This window comes from Lepidothrix coronata, unplaced genomic scaffold (assembly GCF_001604755.1).
Source record: "Lepidothrix coronata isolate B3197 unplaced genomic scaffold, Lepidothrix_coronata-1.0 Scaffold144, whole genome shotgun sequence".
In the NCBI taxonomy this organism is placed as follows: Eukaryota; Metazoa; Chordata; class Aves; order Passeriformes; family Pipridae; genus Lepidothrix; species Lepidothrix coronata.
This window is the reverse complement of record NW_016690324.1, coordinates 2,010,664-2,030,082: the sequence shown is the minus strand read 5'-3', so window position 1 is coordinate 2,030,082 and position 19,419 is coordinate 2,010,664. Positions and strand designations below refer to the sequence as shown.

Genomic DNA, 19,419 nt, shown 5'->3' with positions numbered 1-19,419 from the left:
TAAAGTCACTAGGTAGAGGACTGAATTTTTAGGAGCTGGGAAACAAAAGTCTGAAAGAAAACCCTGTATTTGAGTGCAGGTTTTGTACTCTTATCTGGTTAATTGGGTGTTGTCATCTCTCTGGATTTAAATAACACTTCTCCTTTTGTGTTATGCTGGTGCAGAGCATTTGATATTTTCTGCTGCAGAACTGGCTGCTCTTGAGCAGTGGTTTGTATTTATACCTTTATAAATACATAGGATTTTGACTCCTTTGTGGATGAAAGGAGCCACATAAATGGTAATTTCATTGCATAATTGTCTTACTGAATATTTTTTCAAAAAATACTTAATAGGATAGATGTAGTACATCAGGCAGTTAATCATACTAGTCAATTAAACTGCTTTGGGATTTTTTTTAAGGATTAATATGTGTTTACAGAACATACAATATTCCTCTTGCAAAACCTACTGGAATACAAATGTTTATTCCTTACCTTGTGTTGCACCAAGATTGCATCAACTTCTCATTAGAAATACCCACAAAGTTATAAACCTTTTTGGAGAAATTTAGTGCCCTGGCCTATGGTAAGAGTAGTGTCTGTTAATTGTAAAGGGTTTTTATTTAGGAGATGTGTATGCCATAGAATATCATATTAGAATAACAAAAATGCTTTGATTTTGGAGGAGGTTCTTGAAGATTTCTTCAAAGTCCCTGACCTTTTCTTCTGCTCCCTTAAGGACAGATGCTGAAGCTATTCAGACATTCTGAACTCACTGAAGTAGCAAAGCTGAAATAAAACCTGTGTTGCAGACTAGAATTTTGTGTTTCTTGTTATGCACTTCATTAAACTAGAGAGTTTTGTTGGTTTTTTTTTTTTTAGATAAGCATTTGTCATCTCCATGTCAGACTTCTCAAAGAACATGGTGAATTAACAGGGCATGTTTAATGCAATCTTGACAGAAAGGTTAATGAGAATTCAGAAGGCATCAAGAAGGGAAATAATGCAGAGATGAAAACAAGGAACCAGAGTACTTTGTAATTTGGCTTGTCTTAAACAGAGGGATTTAGTTGTTCTGCAGGGAATGAAACAGTGAGTATTCAGTACTCTGTCAGTTCACACTGCAGCAGCATCTACAAGGTGGGTGCCCACTGGGCCGAATTATTTTGCCAAAAAGTGTTTGAGGCAGGTCTTTCTTTGAAGGGAGAATTGTGCATCTGCCTGGCTGAGGTTCTGTAGGATCAAGGTCACGTGGCTGAGAGTGACAGAGGGAACAGTGGAGTTGAAGGCAAATATCGTGGTCACATCCTGAGGAGAGTGGAAGGTTTATGGCTGTGACTGTCTCCCATCACTGGCCCTGTTTAGCCAGTCCAGTCCCTCAGAGGACTGAGAAGGGGCACAGGACAGTGGAACATTTGTCTCCCTTGCACTTAACCCTGACACCTGCAGAATCTGCATGTTTATTTGGCTTATGGAAAATTCCAGGAAGTTTTTATGCCTCCCTCTAAAGCTGCAACAATTTCCATGGAAGAGGATGATCAAAGCATAAAGCAACAAAGTTTAAGTAGTTATCTGTCCTTGAGCTGTCTGTGACTGGAGATCTGCCCTGTGCTGTGGATGCTTCTGAGCAAAAACACACCCTTTGAAGGGAAGTCAGCAATCAGTCAGGATTGCAAACACAGTATTGGTTCCTTTTGGGAAAGCTACCAATCTTGATGATGGTAATCACAGGGCTGCCTTTCTAACTTGATTAGAATCACAGTTGTGGCTGCCAAATCAAACAAATTGGCATGTGACGGTCGGAACTTAAAAACCCATCAATTATATCCACTCCTGCACTGAGGACAACCTGATTACTCTTGTTGGGAGTTCAGCTGGCCTGTTGTACATTTTGTATGTAAAGCTAGTATTCCTTTTAAAGTCCTTCCTTCTGCAGCCAAGGTTAAAATAGGAGAAAACTCAGTTGTTTACATCATGAATTGTCTGATACAATTCAAGCATTGAAAGTTGTGTTCTTGATGGGAAGAGGAAACAAGAAAATTGTAGAGTTTATTATGCCAACTCACAGCTAATTATACAAGCCTTAATACAAATATCATTTGCAGTAATTTAGTTACCTTGCTCCAAGCTGCCTGCCTGCATTCAGTTCAAATGTAAAATTCCTTATTCCAGTATCTTAATGATGTAATGCAATGGTTGTAAAACAAGGGGATCAGCTGCTTTTGGGCAACTAACTTTGTAAGAGACTTGTTTTTCAGGATCTTTTCCAGTAATGCATGGGCACAAGATGCACCAATTCTTGAGGTGCTTGACAGTTGTTACCTTAAATGCTCTGACCTTCCTGCGAGGTGCCACCCCCTTGGCACAGAAGAAGGATTTGTTTTTTCTTTTTTTTTCAGAATTCATATTTTGAGCTTTTTCAAACAAACAGCTTGTTTGAGCCATTTAAAACATCAAAGGAGGTGTTTCTTGGCCTGGGTACATCTTTAATTTGAAGCAGATTTATTAAAGGCCAAAACAGGATAACTCTGCAAAAGGATTAGCTGTGCTTACTTGATTTCTGAGCAAACAGACTAATTCTCCTTTCTTTGTATGGGTGTCTTTCACAGCCAGTCCATTCAGCATTGAACTAGGCCTGGGGTTTGAGTTTTTCCCTTTTTTTTATTTTTTTTTAAATTTCTTGTTGCTTCTATTGTCTTCTTTAGAAATCAGAGACTTCAAAGCTTTAGCCTGCTTACCCTCCCTTGGTTGCTATGCTCCAAAAGACATTCCTAAAGCTTCTTTGCTGGTAACTGTCAAATGTTTTGTTTCAGGCTTCTTAGCATCGAGGCTTCAGCTTGGCTTTTGTTTTGATTTATTCTTCACAAAATAGAAATTCTGAGAACTCAATTAAAAAAAAAAAAAAAAGCTGGCATTCTTAGCACTTCAATCTTGTTGCTGTTCTGAAAGCAGCCAGAGCTGTGGCCCTGCAGGATGCTGTGTGTTTTATAATTGTACTTACACTTCAGAGTTGCTCTGTCTGTAAACAACAGAGAAAAACTCTCCCTGAGATCTGAAAGTTTGCTTGATACATTTCATACATCAATCATGAGGAATGAAGACTGCTGGGACCACAACGTGGTCAGTAAAATCTGGGCAAACCTATTGTGAACTAATTAATAGATGTGATGAGAAAGGATGGGATAACTATTCTGGAGAAGAGGATTGGCCTCCTGATGTTTATTAATCAGGGAAGTTGCTATTTGGGAACCGAAAAAGTCAGACTGACCTTCACCTCTCACATGCAAATGGTTAGAAAATGATGATACATTTGAAAACCAAGCACACATGCTGGAAAAACTCACATTTCCAGTTTTCCAGAGGGACTCCAGGACTTGATGGTGTGTTTGGCCTATGACTGGTAGCACAAGCAAACTAATGAGATTGCTGCTTACTACACCACCAAGTTGTCAAACAAGCCAGGGTGCTTTTTAACTGTATCTCTGTCCTGTTCCCCAGCACCGCTTTTTATTGACTCTGGAAATAAAAATGCAGCGAGTTTTAAGAACATAGAATCATGAAATGGCTTAGGTTGGAAGGGAATTTAGAGAACATCTCATTCCAACCCCTCCTCCGTGGGCAGGGACACCTTTCACTGGACCAGTTTGGTCAGAGCACCATCCAGCCTGGTCTTGAACAAGGATGGGGCAGCCACAGCTTGTCTGGGCAACATGACACTCCAGTTTTAGTGTTGCTTCTTATTTGTGCCAGGGTTGCTAAAGGAGGAATAGGCAGCACAGAACAAATTCAACAGACTGGTTCACCAGTGTTTCCAGGGGTGAAAGGGATGTAGTAGCAACTTTTCTTTGATTTGTAAACATACAAACCTCAGAGAGAGGGTTGAGCTGTTCTCAGCCCATACAGCCACAGTGGTCACAATCCCATCCCTGGTAAACTGTCAGAGGCATCAGACACCTCAAAGTAACTGCAAATACAATAGTAAGCACCTTGCAGATACTGACTGATGGGGAGAGTTGGTTGAGAGATTTTTGGGCTGCCAGGATATTGCCATCATACCAATTGCCCTAAAAACCTGCAGGGTACATGCCTACCCTTTATAGTGGTCACAAAAAGCTGGTGCTTTTTGTCCAGGTATGGGCAGATGGATGTGGGAATGACTGTGTAGATGGAGCATTGCCTCAGCTGAAATCCAGACTGGGATAGTCACATGCTCTGCTTAAAATGTTATTGACTGGGTGGAAACCCTGTGCTTGGGGATCTGAATGTCTTGGGTTGTCTTCCCTCTGCCATATGTTGTTTAGCTGGTAAAGGGAGTATCTGTGTGTGCACAGAGCCTCAGATCGTTACCTCTTGATTATGTTCATGTTATCTGATGCGTTGTCTCCAAGAGAGAAATTAAATTGCCTTTAGTAATTTGAAGCAAATAAAAGTGACAAATCATCATTCTCATGTGATCAGTAGTAAATGGCTGCAGAATGAGAATGCATCTCAATTACATGGTAAATACATTTTAAGCAGCATCGATCGTTCCAAGTCTCCAATTGTTTTTCTGGGATTTTCTTTGCTTCTCAACTAAGATGGCTTTGGTCTATTAAAAATTAAAAAAAAACAAACCAAAAACAAAAAACAGTAGCTTTGTTCCACTTTGAATAGTGCTATTAGCCATGAACTCTCAGCTCGTAATTATGAAGATTTAGGGATAGGAAGTGATTTCATAGAGACAAAAGCAATACAGTAGGAATCTAGAAGTGAAAGAAAACAAATGCAGCAGGCAAGTGATTTTTAAAGTCCATGTCTTGAGGTGTGGCAGACTAGTGTACTGGAAAGCAAAAACTCCTGTGTGCAGGTAGAAAATGGTCATCATGAGTGAGCTGTCATGCAAATCCTGCAGGAAGGCAAGGGAGTAAACATTTAGCAATAGGAAAAGCTTTTGAGCGTGAATATAGAATATGGGTTATAAGGCACTATATATATATAGTGCCTTATATATATATACATATATATGTATATATTTTTTTTTCTTTTTTAATAAGCCAGCATTGCTTGCCTACATTTGCAATTGGATACCGATCCTGCAAATATTCCCAACTAAAACCTGTTTTAATTTCCCGTTTAACTCCTCTTAGTCTCATCAGCCAGTGAAAGAGAAGTTGAAATCGGCATTGCACAAATGTTTCAACTTATGAATTGGCTCTTCTGTGTCAAGTTGCAGACCTGTCAGGTTCAGTGAGGACCTGAATTTCTTACAAGATGATAAACCAGCTGAGCTATGACCCCACACAAACCTGGGCCTGGGTGTTTCCAGAACTGGCATGGAAATGACTTGCAAACACAAATTCAGTTTCTGTATGACACACTAGATTTTGGTGCCTGAAACTCTTTTCTTGTTTGCTCATAGAATGGGAACCATTTGTTTTCGTTGTCACATTGCATTAGTAAATGGTCCCTTGAATATCCTCCACCTCCCTACCCAGTGTAGTGTCCTTATATGCCATATCATCCAGCTCATGCAATTAAATGTTTTGGGTTTTTTTTTTTTAATTTCCTGCTTCACATTGAGCTGGTTGCCACTTGTTTCTCGGGGCGGTTTGGTTTGTATGAAAACAGAATTTTGTCCGTCCCAAAATCCCCAAATGAGCTGATTCTGCTCTGTCTGTGAGGGCAGTTTGGAGCAGCACAAGTACACGATAATTTGCTTGGTTTGCAGCCCTGCCACTCAAACCCTGAGATGGCTCAAGGTGCCTACAAGCAATCACCCTCCTAACTCTGCAACTGTCGGCTAGTTTGGGAAACTGTTTTTGTTTATTTATTTATGAAGTCTTAAATATTTGTCTTATGAAGTATTTATTTGTTTATAAACTCCTGGACTGTGCTTTGGGGCAGAGCTGACCCTCTACTGAGCAATCAGGCTCTCTGTTTTCTAAAACAACTCTTTGCCTGATGAAAAGAAGGAGCCCCTTCTGTTCTGCTGAGAAGTTGAAGCCTAATTTTAGGGAGGTGTGCACAGTTCTAATTATAATGCAGAGCCACTAATATGCAATTAATGCCATCCTGAATTGCATGGTTGCTGCCTCTTGCAACTCAGCCTGTTGTTTTCTGAAGCCCAGGAATTGATTATTTCTTCTTAGAAGATGAACCTCCTGGTTTTCCAGTTGCTCTGGAGATGGTAATTGGTTGTTGGTTGTTTAAACTTATGCTGTAATAGTCAAAAACATTTAAATGACTGACTAGATATGGTTGGGATCTAACAAAAAATGCAGCTGAAATTTTTTAAATTAAATTTTTAAAAAATTGTGTTAAATTTTAAAGTCTTAAAATTGACAGTCCTCATTTTAAGCACCCGAGCAGTGTGCTTGGAGCACCTGCAGTTGGCAACGTTACTGACGTGCTGATTTATCCTGATATTTAAAGGTTTCCTGGGTCTCACACTTCCCTTCTGTTCTGGGGTGATTTTACCCCGAGGGCAAAGTCTTCCAGCCCTCCCTCATTAGAGCTGCAGGACTGCAGAGGGCAGAGCTGGGCAGTGGGGAGCAATTTCTGGTCCTTGGAGCTTCGCTGTGTGAGACCTTTTGGTGTCACTGCATTTGGCTGCATAAATCTGTTCAGCCTATTTAATATCAGTGCCTCGCAACCTGGCTCTCTCTCCTCCTGCCCCTCCACCTGGAAGCTGCTCTTTTTTTTCTCGATTATGAACCACCAGCCTGTCAGCTCGGTTTGCAATGAGACCTTCTCAAATATTTGTTGTTTACCTGAGACATGACAAGGTCCTTCATGTCATTCCTTGCAGAAAGGGGAATTTCTGAGCCCATCAGCTATAACATCTGCTTCAAAGCCAGAGCTAGCACACATTTTAAAAAGGTCTCAATCTGTATTTACACAATAGATTGGTTGTGTTAATTAGAGTTTATTCCACCACTGGTATGCATGCATAACTCCTATTAATATCAGCAGCAGCTCTGTATTCTCAGAAGGAGAACAAAGCTCCTAATTAGAGCTCAAGGATTTTAAGTTATCTATGTACAGCTTTTATTGCAAAGATTAAGTGCTGTATGCTCTCCTTGTAGCTGTTCTAATAGAAAACAGATGATTTTTTTTAAATTTTTTTTTTTTGCATGCATGCATACCAGTGGTGGAATAAACTGTTTTCCGGATTTCAGGTTTTAAGAGCCTGAAAAGTTTGGAGAATCCCCATTAAAGCTTTGTGTGTGTGTCCAGCAGGGTGCAATGGGAGTGCACCATATGACATTTCTTTTGGGATTTGGAGAAAAGATACTGAACTTTTCCTTTTATTGTGACAACTTAAAAAAATCCACACTTGGTCTGAATGTGTTCCAGATATGGTGGTTGTTGTTTGTTGTTTTTTTTCCCATCTGATGAAAACTGGAAGAAGCAGCTTATAAAGAAAATAGTGATAAGAATCCTTGCTATGGAAGCAGTGGCAAGCACTGCTCTAAAGCTTGTAAACAAAGAGCCCCTCTCAAAGGGGTGTCTGAATTCCAATGGATTCTAATTATCTGCTAGGACAGATAGGTACAAAAAAGCTACTGATATCAAGAAACTCTGGACTAAAAATATATACATGCTGTAATTTCAGGAAGTTTGAGCTTCTGCCTGTGGCAGGTACTGGGTAAAAGATAAGGTGGAAAATAATGAGCTTTTGTTATTTGTATGTGTAGTTTGGAAGAGACATATTGTGAGTGAACAAAAGATGCACCATAAAACAAACACTGCCCTGAAATCTTCCTTGGTGAAAACATAAAAAGCTGTAGGGTGCTAAAAATGCAGTGTCCTCCAGGCAAGAGCACTGTTCAACAACAGAGGTTTAGAGCCACTGCTATTAATATGATATAATATTTCAGGGCTTTAACATACATTTTAATTAGTACACTATAAAATTTAACCTCCCATTTAAAATTTCATTCTTTCTCAAAAGAGACTTCATATTTATCTTTGCCAAGTGTATTGTCTGCTAATTCCCATGTCCTCCCCTGTTTAATTCACATTCAGTTAATGACAGAAGCACAAGAAGTTTGAAACTTAACACTTTCTCCCCAATTGGTGCAACTACAAGAAATTTTCAACTGTAGAATTTTGAATCATGAATCAATCAGGAGCTGATCCTTGTGAGTCACTTCCAGCTCAGGGTATCCTGTTGTCAGTGAAAGGTGCTGTCAGGGCCAGGACATGCTGCTGTACTTGGCTGCATTTTAGGCAAATACATGAGTTCTCTGTGTCAGGATGCAAAGCTCTTCAAGGCATTAATGTACTGGGCTGAACAAACCTGTCCACAAAAACATTCCCCAGCCGAATAGACACCCTTACATGAAAGATCACAGCACCTTATTCAACAATATTACCTGCAGGTTAGATCTAAACCTGGCTGCCAAATGCTGAAAGCCAGTATAAAGGCAGAGATTCACTGTTTTATTACATCATTAAAAAAATATCTAGATTCTCCTCTAGCAGGGACTGCAGGCTGGAGACTAACAGACAAGAATAAAATAGCTGGGAATAAATTTTATGTAGCTATTTCCTTTCTCCCTCAAATGTGAATGCTTATGCAAAACACATTGCTGTAGATTCACTGACAATAAAGAGGGAATCATTATACGAGTAGTGGATTCTCAGGGGAACACTTTAACCAAAACACACTCTGCAGTAATTTCCCCCATCTTAGTTGAATAAATTAATTTATGAATTTTCCATGAATATGTTCAACCATTTCTCCCCTCATATATTTTATTGATCTCCATATACATTTAGCAACAAATAACAGAGCTACTTTTCCATTTGCAGTAAAATAGTTTGGAGATGTTTATGTGGGCCTTGGGGTTCAGAGTAAACAAATGCAGTTCACACACTGGGGAGGCAGCAGACAAATACAAAGCTTGCAAAGACCCAGGGAGCTCTACTAGAGCAGCTCAGCACAAGGCACATCCAATCCTACCAGCAATCCCTGAAATCAGAGGGACCAGCCCAAAACTGGGCAGCTCCCAGTGAGTCCTGTGTACAATCACTGCAAGAGGCTTTGTGACTCCTGTCTGTGAAATATGTAATGTCCCTTTGGTGTGAAAGGCTGATAGTTTGGATCGTTCCTTCATTTACTCTTTGTCCATGTGTTGTGTATCACTTTATTGTCCATGGTCTGGAGAAAGCCAGCAGGCTCCTTGTAGAGTGTAGATCCAGTGGCAGAATACTCCAAAAAATGTCATTATTGCTCCACAAGACATCTCTGTGGCCTCTCTGCCTCTGAACATCACTTAGGCAATGTCATTAAATCCAAAGCTGAGCTACTCATGTAGGTTATTACAGTGAGTAAGCACACCATCCCATGGAAAGTAAGTACCTCCATGTTTTTCATAAGGGAAGGAATAAACAGTTATATACAGTCATTGGGTGTTGAAAAATAATCAGTGTTATCCTAATTTATTATTTAAAATTTTCTTTGTATTTAAAATTAATCTTCAACCCCCAACATCAAACATCTCAAACAAGTGTGGTGGGAATGTGATGTGGTTAATCACCTGTGTACACTTATTCATATGTGACTGTACCATTGCAGTCTTCAAATTTAGCTCTTCTCCTTGCCCTCAGTTAATAGAGCCCTTTTAAGCAGTTCCTTTTTTTGGTTTATTTTTACCTTTTTGGTTGTCATTTTTATCAATCATATATGGAAAGCTGAGGAAAAACTTGCCTTGCTGTTTCTAAGTATAAAACTCTTTCTTTCTTAACCACACATAATAACGGGCTTGAAACAGGCTGTGCCATCTTAAAGGTGGTATTTGAAGTATAATTTCCAATGCTTAGATACATAATTTACATTTATTATGCATAATAAAATATGTAAGTAATTGATGTTCTGTAAGGGATTAAATGATCAACTCCAGCTGCAGGAAGAAGATTTATGCCCGTGCTCTCATTGACTATCAGAATATGCTGCAAAGTTGTTGCCTTCAGGACTGCACTCGGGGAGTGTTCTCCTTTCCTTCTGATGTGCTTTCTCTTGCCTTTGTGCTCTGTGCAAAGTGTATTTGTGGAGCAAACAGATGACAAATAAGTAAATATGTTCCCTTCAGCCTTGCAAGAACTTGGTGTAAAATGCAGGTTAAGCTTGCACACGTCTGTGTGTGGCCATGCATTTCCTAAATCAGAAGGGCAGAACATCAGAGAGAGCACAGAATCACCTCAGTGCATTGAAGCTGAGAATGGCTGGGAGATAATGTCAACAGGATGGGATGTAGGCACAGGATAATGGTCTCCTGCTGCCAGATTAAAGCTTGGGCACAGATGAGCCCTTCTAACAAAAAACAAACAGAGGCAAAGCCGAGATATTTGCAGTACTTTCAAAGCAGGAGGTGTTTATCTTGTAAAAATGTCCTGCTCTGTTCTCTTGGCCTCCACTTTACTGAAATAACAGAGGGTGATGCTGTGGTTTTCAGCAGTGGCTGCTGCTCAGTGAGCTCTGGTTGCCCCCTGCATCTTCTGTAGCCATGCCATGGTCTCAGGATGTGTGTCCTTCAGCCTCCAGAAGAGCTGCATGAGTCAAAACTCACCGTGTCACACTGTGTGGATGCGTTGGCCTGCTTTTAGATGAATCATAGAATCAATCCATAATAGAACTCAGACTTATCAAAGGGATTTTATAGCCCAGCATTCCCATTTTCCCTGATGGGAGGCATTCCCTGTGGGGAGGAACATCAGCCTGGGATCCACAGGAACACTCCCCTGTGCATTAAAAGCCCTCAGATTCTGACCCGGTAAAAGGAGTGCTTGAAGAAGGTGAAAAATGGAACTGAATTCAGGAGTAATGATTCTAAGTAACAATATGCAGATACAAAGAATTACACTGTACTACTCGTGGTTTAATCTTCACTCTTCAGTTCTACAATTTTGTTGTATTTCTGGGGTTGGTTGCAGATGGATGGCTATTTTTAGGAAGGGTCCTGGTAACTCTTAAGGTAATCTGTAGCCATTTGTAGCAGTCATTTAAAATTTCCTCCTTGTTCAGAGAAGCTGACACCCTGAAGGACCAGTCTCATCAGCTGATGAGCTGCTTTCCTTCAGTTCTCTCTATTTTGAGGGCTGGGATCTCTTTGTGGGTGTTATTCAGACCAAGTCCATTGCTTGCAGTGGAAGTTGAGAGCTCCCAGCTCCTCAAAAGACCAAAGGAATAAATCAGTGGTGGCAGCAGAGGGCATGATTTCACACCATGGTGCAGCATAGGAAACACTTGGGATTCTGGAGGTCTGTATTTTCTCCTCAGCTTTACCACCCATCTCTTAGGGGATCTGGAAGAAATTGTTTCAACTTTCTATGCTGCAGATGCTAGGGAGTGATAACAACCCCTTATGAGGCACGTGTAGAAGTGCTGTGCAAAACTCTGCATAGGCAGTAGCTGTTGTTGTTATCTGTAATAATAAAAACAATGGCATTTGCAACAGAAACTGAAGTTTTACAATCAATCCCATGCCATTACTGATAATGCAATTTCTCATTTAATCCACAGCTGCTGCTGCTTTTATATCTTGTCCTAATTCAAAAAGTATTCTTTTTTTTTTTTTTTTTTGATTATTCTAGTGCAAGTTGGAGTTTCACGCCTGTACCTCTGGCAAAACCATCACAGCTCGATGTGAAGGGCCCTGCCCCTGCCTTCCAGGACCTGAAAGCTCAAAACACAAGGTGGAGAAGACTGGTAAGTTGAGCTGCTAATGAAATTATGGATGAAATTATGGCAGATTATTTGGTTCCTGCTATGTTCTTAGAAAAATGTAAGAAAGACTTTTTTTAACTAGTTGTTTGGGTTTTTTTACATGTGTAACACTTTCTGAGAAAAAGGTAAGGTACAACTAATCATTTTCTAAACAGTGCTTTCAAACACATTAACTGCTGCAAAACTAACACCCACTTGATAGAGTCTCATAGGAAAATTGAGTTCTGGCTGATGAGTCTCATTTTTTAGTGAAAATACTTTTGAAGGAAAATATTGAAGAATCACAAAATAAGATAGAAAATAATACTACTTGATGGTTCGTTATTTTGTGAGGTAAAAGAACATCAGTAGCCTGTGTGTTAACCAACAAGTCATTTAAAGTCACAATTTAAAGTATGTATTACATGGGATCTGAATTATCATTTTAACCTTTATTTTATTAATGTTATGATTAGAAGGCACATTAGAGATATCTGTGTCTGTGCTTATGTATGAGATTGTTTCAGTAACAAAGTCATTTGAAATGATGCTCTATAAAGGTGAAGGTTGGAGCCTCAGCACAAAGGGCCATTTTCTCTCTGCTGAGTTCCCTGTGCAGGTCTGAAAGCCTGGGGAGATAATTCGCTCCCCCGGGTCTTTTCCAAGGAAGCAGGTACAACCTGTCTCAGAGTGATCTCTTCCAAAGGGAATTAGCTGTTGCAGAAGAGACTGACTAAAAGCAGAAGTCCAGCAGCAGGAGGGGAAGTGTCATGGCCAAGTTCTGTCTGAGAGATTCCTCCCTGCTATGAGGAAAAACCAATAAAAAGGAAAAAGTTGTTACCTGCAGCTGTGGTTTTCTGGTGTGAGTGCAGATGTTCTGGTGAGAGCATCTTGTGGAAAAGTGAGTATCAGCCTGCTTTTAAGCCTGGTTTTAAGTCTCCACTCTCTCAGGAGCACTGAGAGGGTTAACTCACTGCTGGGCTCCTGTATCAGCAGCTCACAAAGCCAAAGTGGTGACTTACACAGGGTTTGCTCTGTCATGTTAAGCAGCGAAATGTGTTTGTCTTGTACATCACACTGAGTATAAAACACACGAAGCTTTAACAACGGTCTGTTTGACACCAGATATCCAGGAACCTCTCTTCACTTTTTCTCCTGCCCACTGTGGACACGTTCTGACAGCAGCAGGCACAGAAACAGGGGGAAAAGTTTAAACAACATTTCTGCTGGTTGGTTCAGGCCCTGTCGCTTCAGCTGGAAACACTGATGCTCCTGCTGCTGGTTCTCCCTCCACACACCATATCCTCTAGCACAGCACCAGTTTTCACATTAGGCCTCCATCTGCTTTCTGGAACAAGTGTTTCTCCAGCCTGTATTTTGAAAATCCAGGTTTATTTCATTTTTTGAAAACTGCAGGCGTTTTTCTGCCCAGCTTTCAAACTTCAACGAGGTATTGTAGATGGCAATGTTCTGAAATCAATATAGAACTGGAGTAGTGCTTTATGTGGCTTGAATCTTCTGGTTACAGTGTGCCCACTGATAAATTGCCTTATTCATATTTTCTATTTCTTGTAGCCTTTATCAGCCTACAAGAAATATTTCTTTTTCTTTGCCCTTTCTATTCCTTTGCCCTTATCAGAAAGAGTATCAGATTAATAAATCTTCAGTGACATTTTAGGCTTACAATTTCATTCACACAAGAGAAAAAAGATTCTAATAACCCTTATCTTGATAAATGCAATTTGACAGGGTATATGTATTCTGAAACCCGGGCTTTTGTTTTGCTTGACTCAAAACTTTAACTCCAGCCAACAAAGCATTAATTTAATGAATTGAGTGATCTGCAGAGCAACTTTCCTGAAGGCTTTTTCAAGAGGCCAAACTTGAGCCAGCAGTGCTCCTGACATTGCCCTGGTGACAAGGATATCATTATTATTTTTAGGTGCTGAAGTGTCCATGAAAGGATTTGGTCTTGAAAATCAAATAATCAATAGCAAAGGGGCTTTATAACTTGCTTTTCTACTTGTTCTTTGAATGTGCCAATGATGTTCTAGTTAAAGACTTCCTTTAACTTCCTCAGTTTCCTTTCTTCAGATGTTGTCTCTTCAGTTGACCCACTGAGTGTAAATGGAGTCTCAAACTGAATTATTCGGAGTTTGTTACTTGTTACCTTAGTGTTATCTCTAGTCTTCACACAAAATCATTTTGTTTTCCTTATCTAGTACAATAGTATCATTAATATGGCTGACTTAACCTAAAAATCAGTACTTTGATTTCTTATATAAGAATTCATATGAAAGAACTGTGCACACTCTTGGACTTGGTTTCTGCTCCTTATTTAGTTGCCAGGTTTGTGAAGTGTAATGTTAAGTAAAAAAAGATAGAGAGCTAAACCTCATGCCTTATACAGACATGTCAGTGGAAAAATACTAAAGAGAATAACAGTGTAAATGCTTCCAGCAAAATGGAAATCTTAGAGCTCACACATCAACTTTTTTTTATGCCTATTATACAACAAGGTTAAACATATGTGGTTGTGAACGTCCAATTCGAAGACAGTTTGCATTAATCTTTACACATTCCTTCAATCATATTCAAATATTATTCCCTGATAAATTCCTTCCAGAAATTAAAAATTTAAAGGAACATTTAATTCCCAGAGTGCTGCAATTCTAAATGTCATGACCTTTTTTTTTTAATACGCTTGTGAATAAAATTGGCGGCAGCATCAAAGAGAAGCAGCCCAAGTGTGTGTGCTCAGGGGTAACAACTACTGACTGCAGTGTCTGAGTCGTATTCCTTCCTCCTCCCTGGGCTCCCCAGAAAACATCCCTGCCTTGAGGATGAAAATCATGTTAAAAATTGGAATTCCTTTGATAGTGCCAACTGCAACTGTGGAGACATTAATAGAATAACGCAAATGCTAGCAAAAGAAAACTGCACCAGAATTATTACCTTTAATGGCAAATAACAACAATAAAATCTTTCTACCATAAAGTTAAATCTTCGAAGAGATGGCAGGATCATGTTCTTCATTTTCTTAAGTGGAATTTTGAAATGGAGTCTCAGAGGTAGAAAACAGGTCTCTGTGAGGGTACTAATGGAAGATTTTGGAAAAGAAGATGAGCCTAATACTTTTACTCTTTCCTTTTTTAGGCCATTTAGATTCCTTTGATTTATCAAAACATTTGATATGCTTCATAACTCACAGCAGTACCCCAGCTCTGCAGTAAGCTTCCATGAGAGCTGCAGATTTTCAAGTCTGCTACCCAAAGGTTGAGCTGCAATCTGCCCTGAGGTTACTTGCCCTTCCAGAGTGTTTGTGACCTATTATTTAATACTAAAAAATTAATAAGGCTGTAGTTTCAACAACAACAACAAAAAAAAAGGACTAGAAACTGAGTCTGTGTAGAATGTAAGTGACAGAAATCATTTAAGACACAGAATCTTGTCTGCTGGTGTCTTCAGGTACCTCTTCAATATTAACTAGAGTCCTCATCAAGCATAACTTTTTGAGACCAGATACATCTTCTAAAACCCCACCATAAATAAAGGACTTCAGATGAGAAACACCCAGTTTCAGTTCTTCAGAACCTACTAACAGAAGGAGAGATTTTTTCCCCTGAATGTGCTGTTCACTCTATCAAAAAGCCAACACTGTGCACTGGCTGGGTCCTCGTGGCAAATGTGAATTTGTGGTTGCAGTACTGTGGTTCTGCCAACTTCCCCCACAGCTCTGTGAGTCCTGTCTGTTGTGTGTTAGTGCTGCAGGTGCTCAGGCAGGATGGTAAATGTTTAACAGCATGTCAGGGCTCCTTCTTGACCGTGCCCTCCTGTATTTTCTAAGTTAAGTGCTGTGCTCCCAACACAGACTCGGTTTGTTGCCATCAGGGTTGCAGAGCCACTGGAGCATGAATGGATGCAGTAATTCAAAGTAGGTTTATCCCTGTCTGTGCATTGTGTGCTTTTGACCTTGCAGAAATGCCCGAGGCAACTTCTAAGGAAATTCTGTTATCTTGATAAGGGGAATGTAAGGTCAATAGGCAGAAGCAAATGTATTCAAATATACTGAGCGTTGTTTAAATTTCCAAAGGGAACCAAGGGACACGTTTTTAAGTTACAGGGATAGGTCTTGGCAAGCTTGACCAAGAATCTACCTTGTTTAGGGTATAAATTGTAGCATTTAAGTACCAGCTCTATTGGGTGTGATGGATGAGAAGGTCTAATGTTCCATTCCTTTATAAAAAGAGCACTCGGTGCATGAAGTTCATTCGAAGAAATCACGGTCTTATTTCCCAAATGAGTTGTATCGCTTCTTGTGTCTGAATGACTGACAACTAAAAGAATTTAAAGTCCTGAAATCCACTTTCAGTAAATATTTCTGTTTCAAATTGCTGTTCATGGGTTTTCATGACTGCAGAGTGCATCATTTTAAAGTTTATGAAGATGAAGGATGAGTCATGAACATGGTTGAGTTGAAATTGGTTCAGATTTGCCAGGAAATTTTCCCTTTTGTGGCTTTAGCTTTGAAAAAAAAGACTTTTCCTCACACTGAATTTCCACATAGGTTTTTTAATTACTTACTTGAATCTCAAACTGTGGGAATGGTAAGACAAAAGCATTCTAAATTCGAGATTACCAAGAGTTTCAAAGCTTTAGTATATCCCATGAAAACTAGGAGGCATTTTTTCTTCTGGACTTCATCAGTAAATAGTAGGTTTATTAGCTATGCAGGATCTGATACTTTTGCTCCAAAATTTTCTGTATGAATACTGTGATTCAGTTTAATTTGTTACTTGCTGAAATGACTCAAGCAAACCTGAGTTATGTAGTTTCTCCAAATAATAATTGTTGCTATTATCAGTGCTATTATTTTGCCTGCAAGCTTTCACTCAAGCAAATCAGACTTTATTCCTTTCCTGAAAACACGAAAGATTAATTTTTTTGCATTTCTGCAAGACATTATTTGTGAGTAGTGAAGTGTCTGCACCCAGTTAATGTTTATTTAAAGAAAATGAGAGAGCAGGAAAGAACAGATCCCCCTCCATGGGTGGTTGTTGCTGTCACCCAACCCTCTTGGAAGCAAAAGCAAACAAAAGCTTCAGGACCGAGGCAGCAAAAACAAGTTCTTGTCAGGGTCAGAAGAAAGAGCAAAGCAGTGGTGGCTGGGGGGTGTTTTGTTCTGCTGCTTGACCTCACATGCACCTTTGTGCACCAGACAAAAGCAGGAGCTTATGAGGGAAAGGCTGGTTATAGAATTCATGTTTTTCCTCTCCCCAAATACAGCTGGCTGAGACTGTATAATTAGCCAACATATAATGGGAATTGTAAACTTTATAATTGAATCAAGAAGTCTAAATTTCTCTTTCACCAGTACGTGATGGAGGATTTAGGTGTGAACAGCTATAATGGTACAGTTGAAAGGCTCAAACCTTTGCAAAGAAAGAATACAAAGGGATCTAAAAGTGATTTTTGATGTTTGCAATTTGAGCAAATTCTGCAGGATTCTTCAGCACCATTCAACCTGCACATACTGAGATTTTGAAATATATGTGCAAAGTATTTCTACAAAAGAAATGAAATGCATGTTTTCAGGCTGCTGTATTTTCCATCATAGCTGTGTTGCACAGGAGAATCTCCCGCCCCAAAAGCTTGGTCAGGCTTGAGAGTAAATTCAGGTTTGGACCTCTGATGGCTCAAGGCTTTTCTACCAGAGTATGAATTAAAATATTTTTTAAACTTTGAGTAATTATACACAGGTAGCACTCAGGGCTATATATGAAACCTGCTTTGACATGAACTTGTAAAGGAGGCAGAACTGTCCCCTGCAGAAGTTTTGTGTTTTGATCTGGCTCTGAGGTTTTGGAGCTGGGCAGGGCAGCATTGATTACAGCAGACCCCAGACAGATAACAAGTTAGGGACCACACCATCCATTGATTAGCTGTCACTTTTTTGGCATGATTTTCCTTGGGCTTGATCAAATTACAGCAGGCTCCAAAATATAGCAGACAACTTCTGTTTTAGAGGCAGAACTGACAGGAAGGAGGGCAAGGCAGCCCTGGGAGCAGCGTGCTGTTCACTTTGGTGCTGGCTGAAAGGATGCTGACTGTGGGACCAGCACAGCACCTGCACTTCTGGTAAATGCAGCTCTTTAACAAGGTAACATGCCGATAGAATAACATCCAGCCCCAATTCCTGTCGTAATTTTTGAGGTTGAACCAGGACACGAGGCAATTCTTCATCACTGCTAAGTAAAAACTAATCCCAGACAGCAGCGGGGGACAGGAACTGCATAAAAATAACTGTGTCGTGGTGTAATTATATTAAAAACAGTGGGGTATTTTTTTTTTAATCCTTTTGAAATCTTATTAAAGAGAACTTTTTAAGGCTGTGTTACATCCCTGGCAGGTTTTGTGGCTGAGGCAAGTCCTTGTGTTGTCAGAAACATTTATAGCTGGAGATTCACTCCAGGCTGAGTAGTGGAAACAGGTTTCACCCCTTGCTCAGCAGTGGCAATACATATAAAATAAAATAGTATAATATTATATAAATGTATATAGATGTATTAATTATTAATTATATGCTATATATATTAATTTGTCTAAATAATCTCAAAATTGATTTGATGGGTCTCTATCCATATAAGCAGTAGCTGTGGATTGCTGACTATCCATGTTAAATTCAATATAGAACCCAAATCTGAACAGGGCCCAGATTCCATGGGCAGTGTGGGCACCACCTGGATCACTGACCCTGCAGGCAACTTCCCACCTGGGCACACAAAGGACACAGGATCCCCCCAGGGTGCATAAACCCCCCAGAACAATCACTGAGACACCACAATGGTCATTGGTTTCATAAACACTATTAAACAAAACGTTCAAACGACTACTGATTTATTTATTATTATTTTTTTTACCATAAAGAAAAGGTTAGAAAATGATAGACATAGTAAACACTTTGTGTCAGCAAGTAACAATAATTTTCAGACAAGAAGTAATTTGATTTTTGGATTGCCAACAGAAAACTACTGGAGTGGCACACTGTGTTAATAGAAACACGGGCGAGTAACAGCAGGTGTTTGTGTGCTGATAATGATAATTAGAGCTCTAAAATCTCTCTCATCATAAACAAAATCAAATAAATAAGACTGGTTCCATAAAGTTGGGGTTTTTTTCTCGTGGGTATGGATTTGTGCATTTTTGGGAATATTTCCCTAACGTTTCATACAAGAAAAAGTTTGTAAAATCTCCGGGCACCTGACAGTGAAATAAATTATAGTGCATATCACTGTGGTGTTAAGCTGAAACATCCCAGTGTGTGGGGGGGAAAACTCCAAAACTTTTCAGTAAAATACAAGAGAAAATAAGACTTCTGAAGTTTCAAATACATATTTTTGGTTGGTTGGTTGTTTTTTTTCCTTTGGTATCTTAAGGACTAAGTTCCATCTTTAGTTACTTCAGTATAAATCTGGAATAGTTCCATCAGCAATGTAAAGTTACTCTGAGTCTGTAGCAGTATAAAAGAGTACAGACTACAGACTAATTGATCATTTGTAACTTTTTATGCAGCATTGTGTCAAATAAGTTCTGATTTTTTCTCAGTTTCCATTTCCTTATAAGTGTAGAAGAAGGGAGATGTTATTTGCAATATAACCACCTCATTCCAAATATATGTTTTCCTATTTTACAGCTTTCACTGACCCAACAGGGACATTTCTACATTAATTTTCCTCTGAAAGATTGCCT

At 39.5% G+C, this 19,419-nt stretch overlaps 1 protein-coding gene across 2 annotated transcripts in view; it reads left to right on the top strand.

Annotated features, from left to right (window-relative positions):
• The window catches only part of SPOCK1 (sparc/osteonectin, cwcv and kazal-like domains proteoglycan (testican) 1), a 275,034-nt gene that overhangs the window by 200,025 nt on the left and 55,590 nt on the right, over positions 1-19,419 (top strand). For both annotated transcript variants that reach the window (XM_017827978.1, XM_017827976.1), the window contains one exon: positions 11,559-11,673. In XM_017827978.1, coding sequence (XP_017683467.1) covers positions 11,559-11,673 — 115 coding nt within the window. The remainder of the gene's footprint in view (positions 1-11,558; positions 11,674-19,419) is intronic.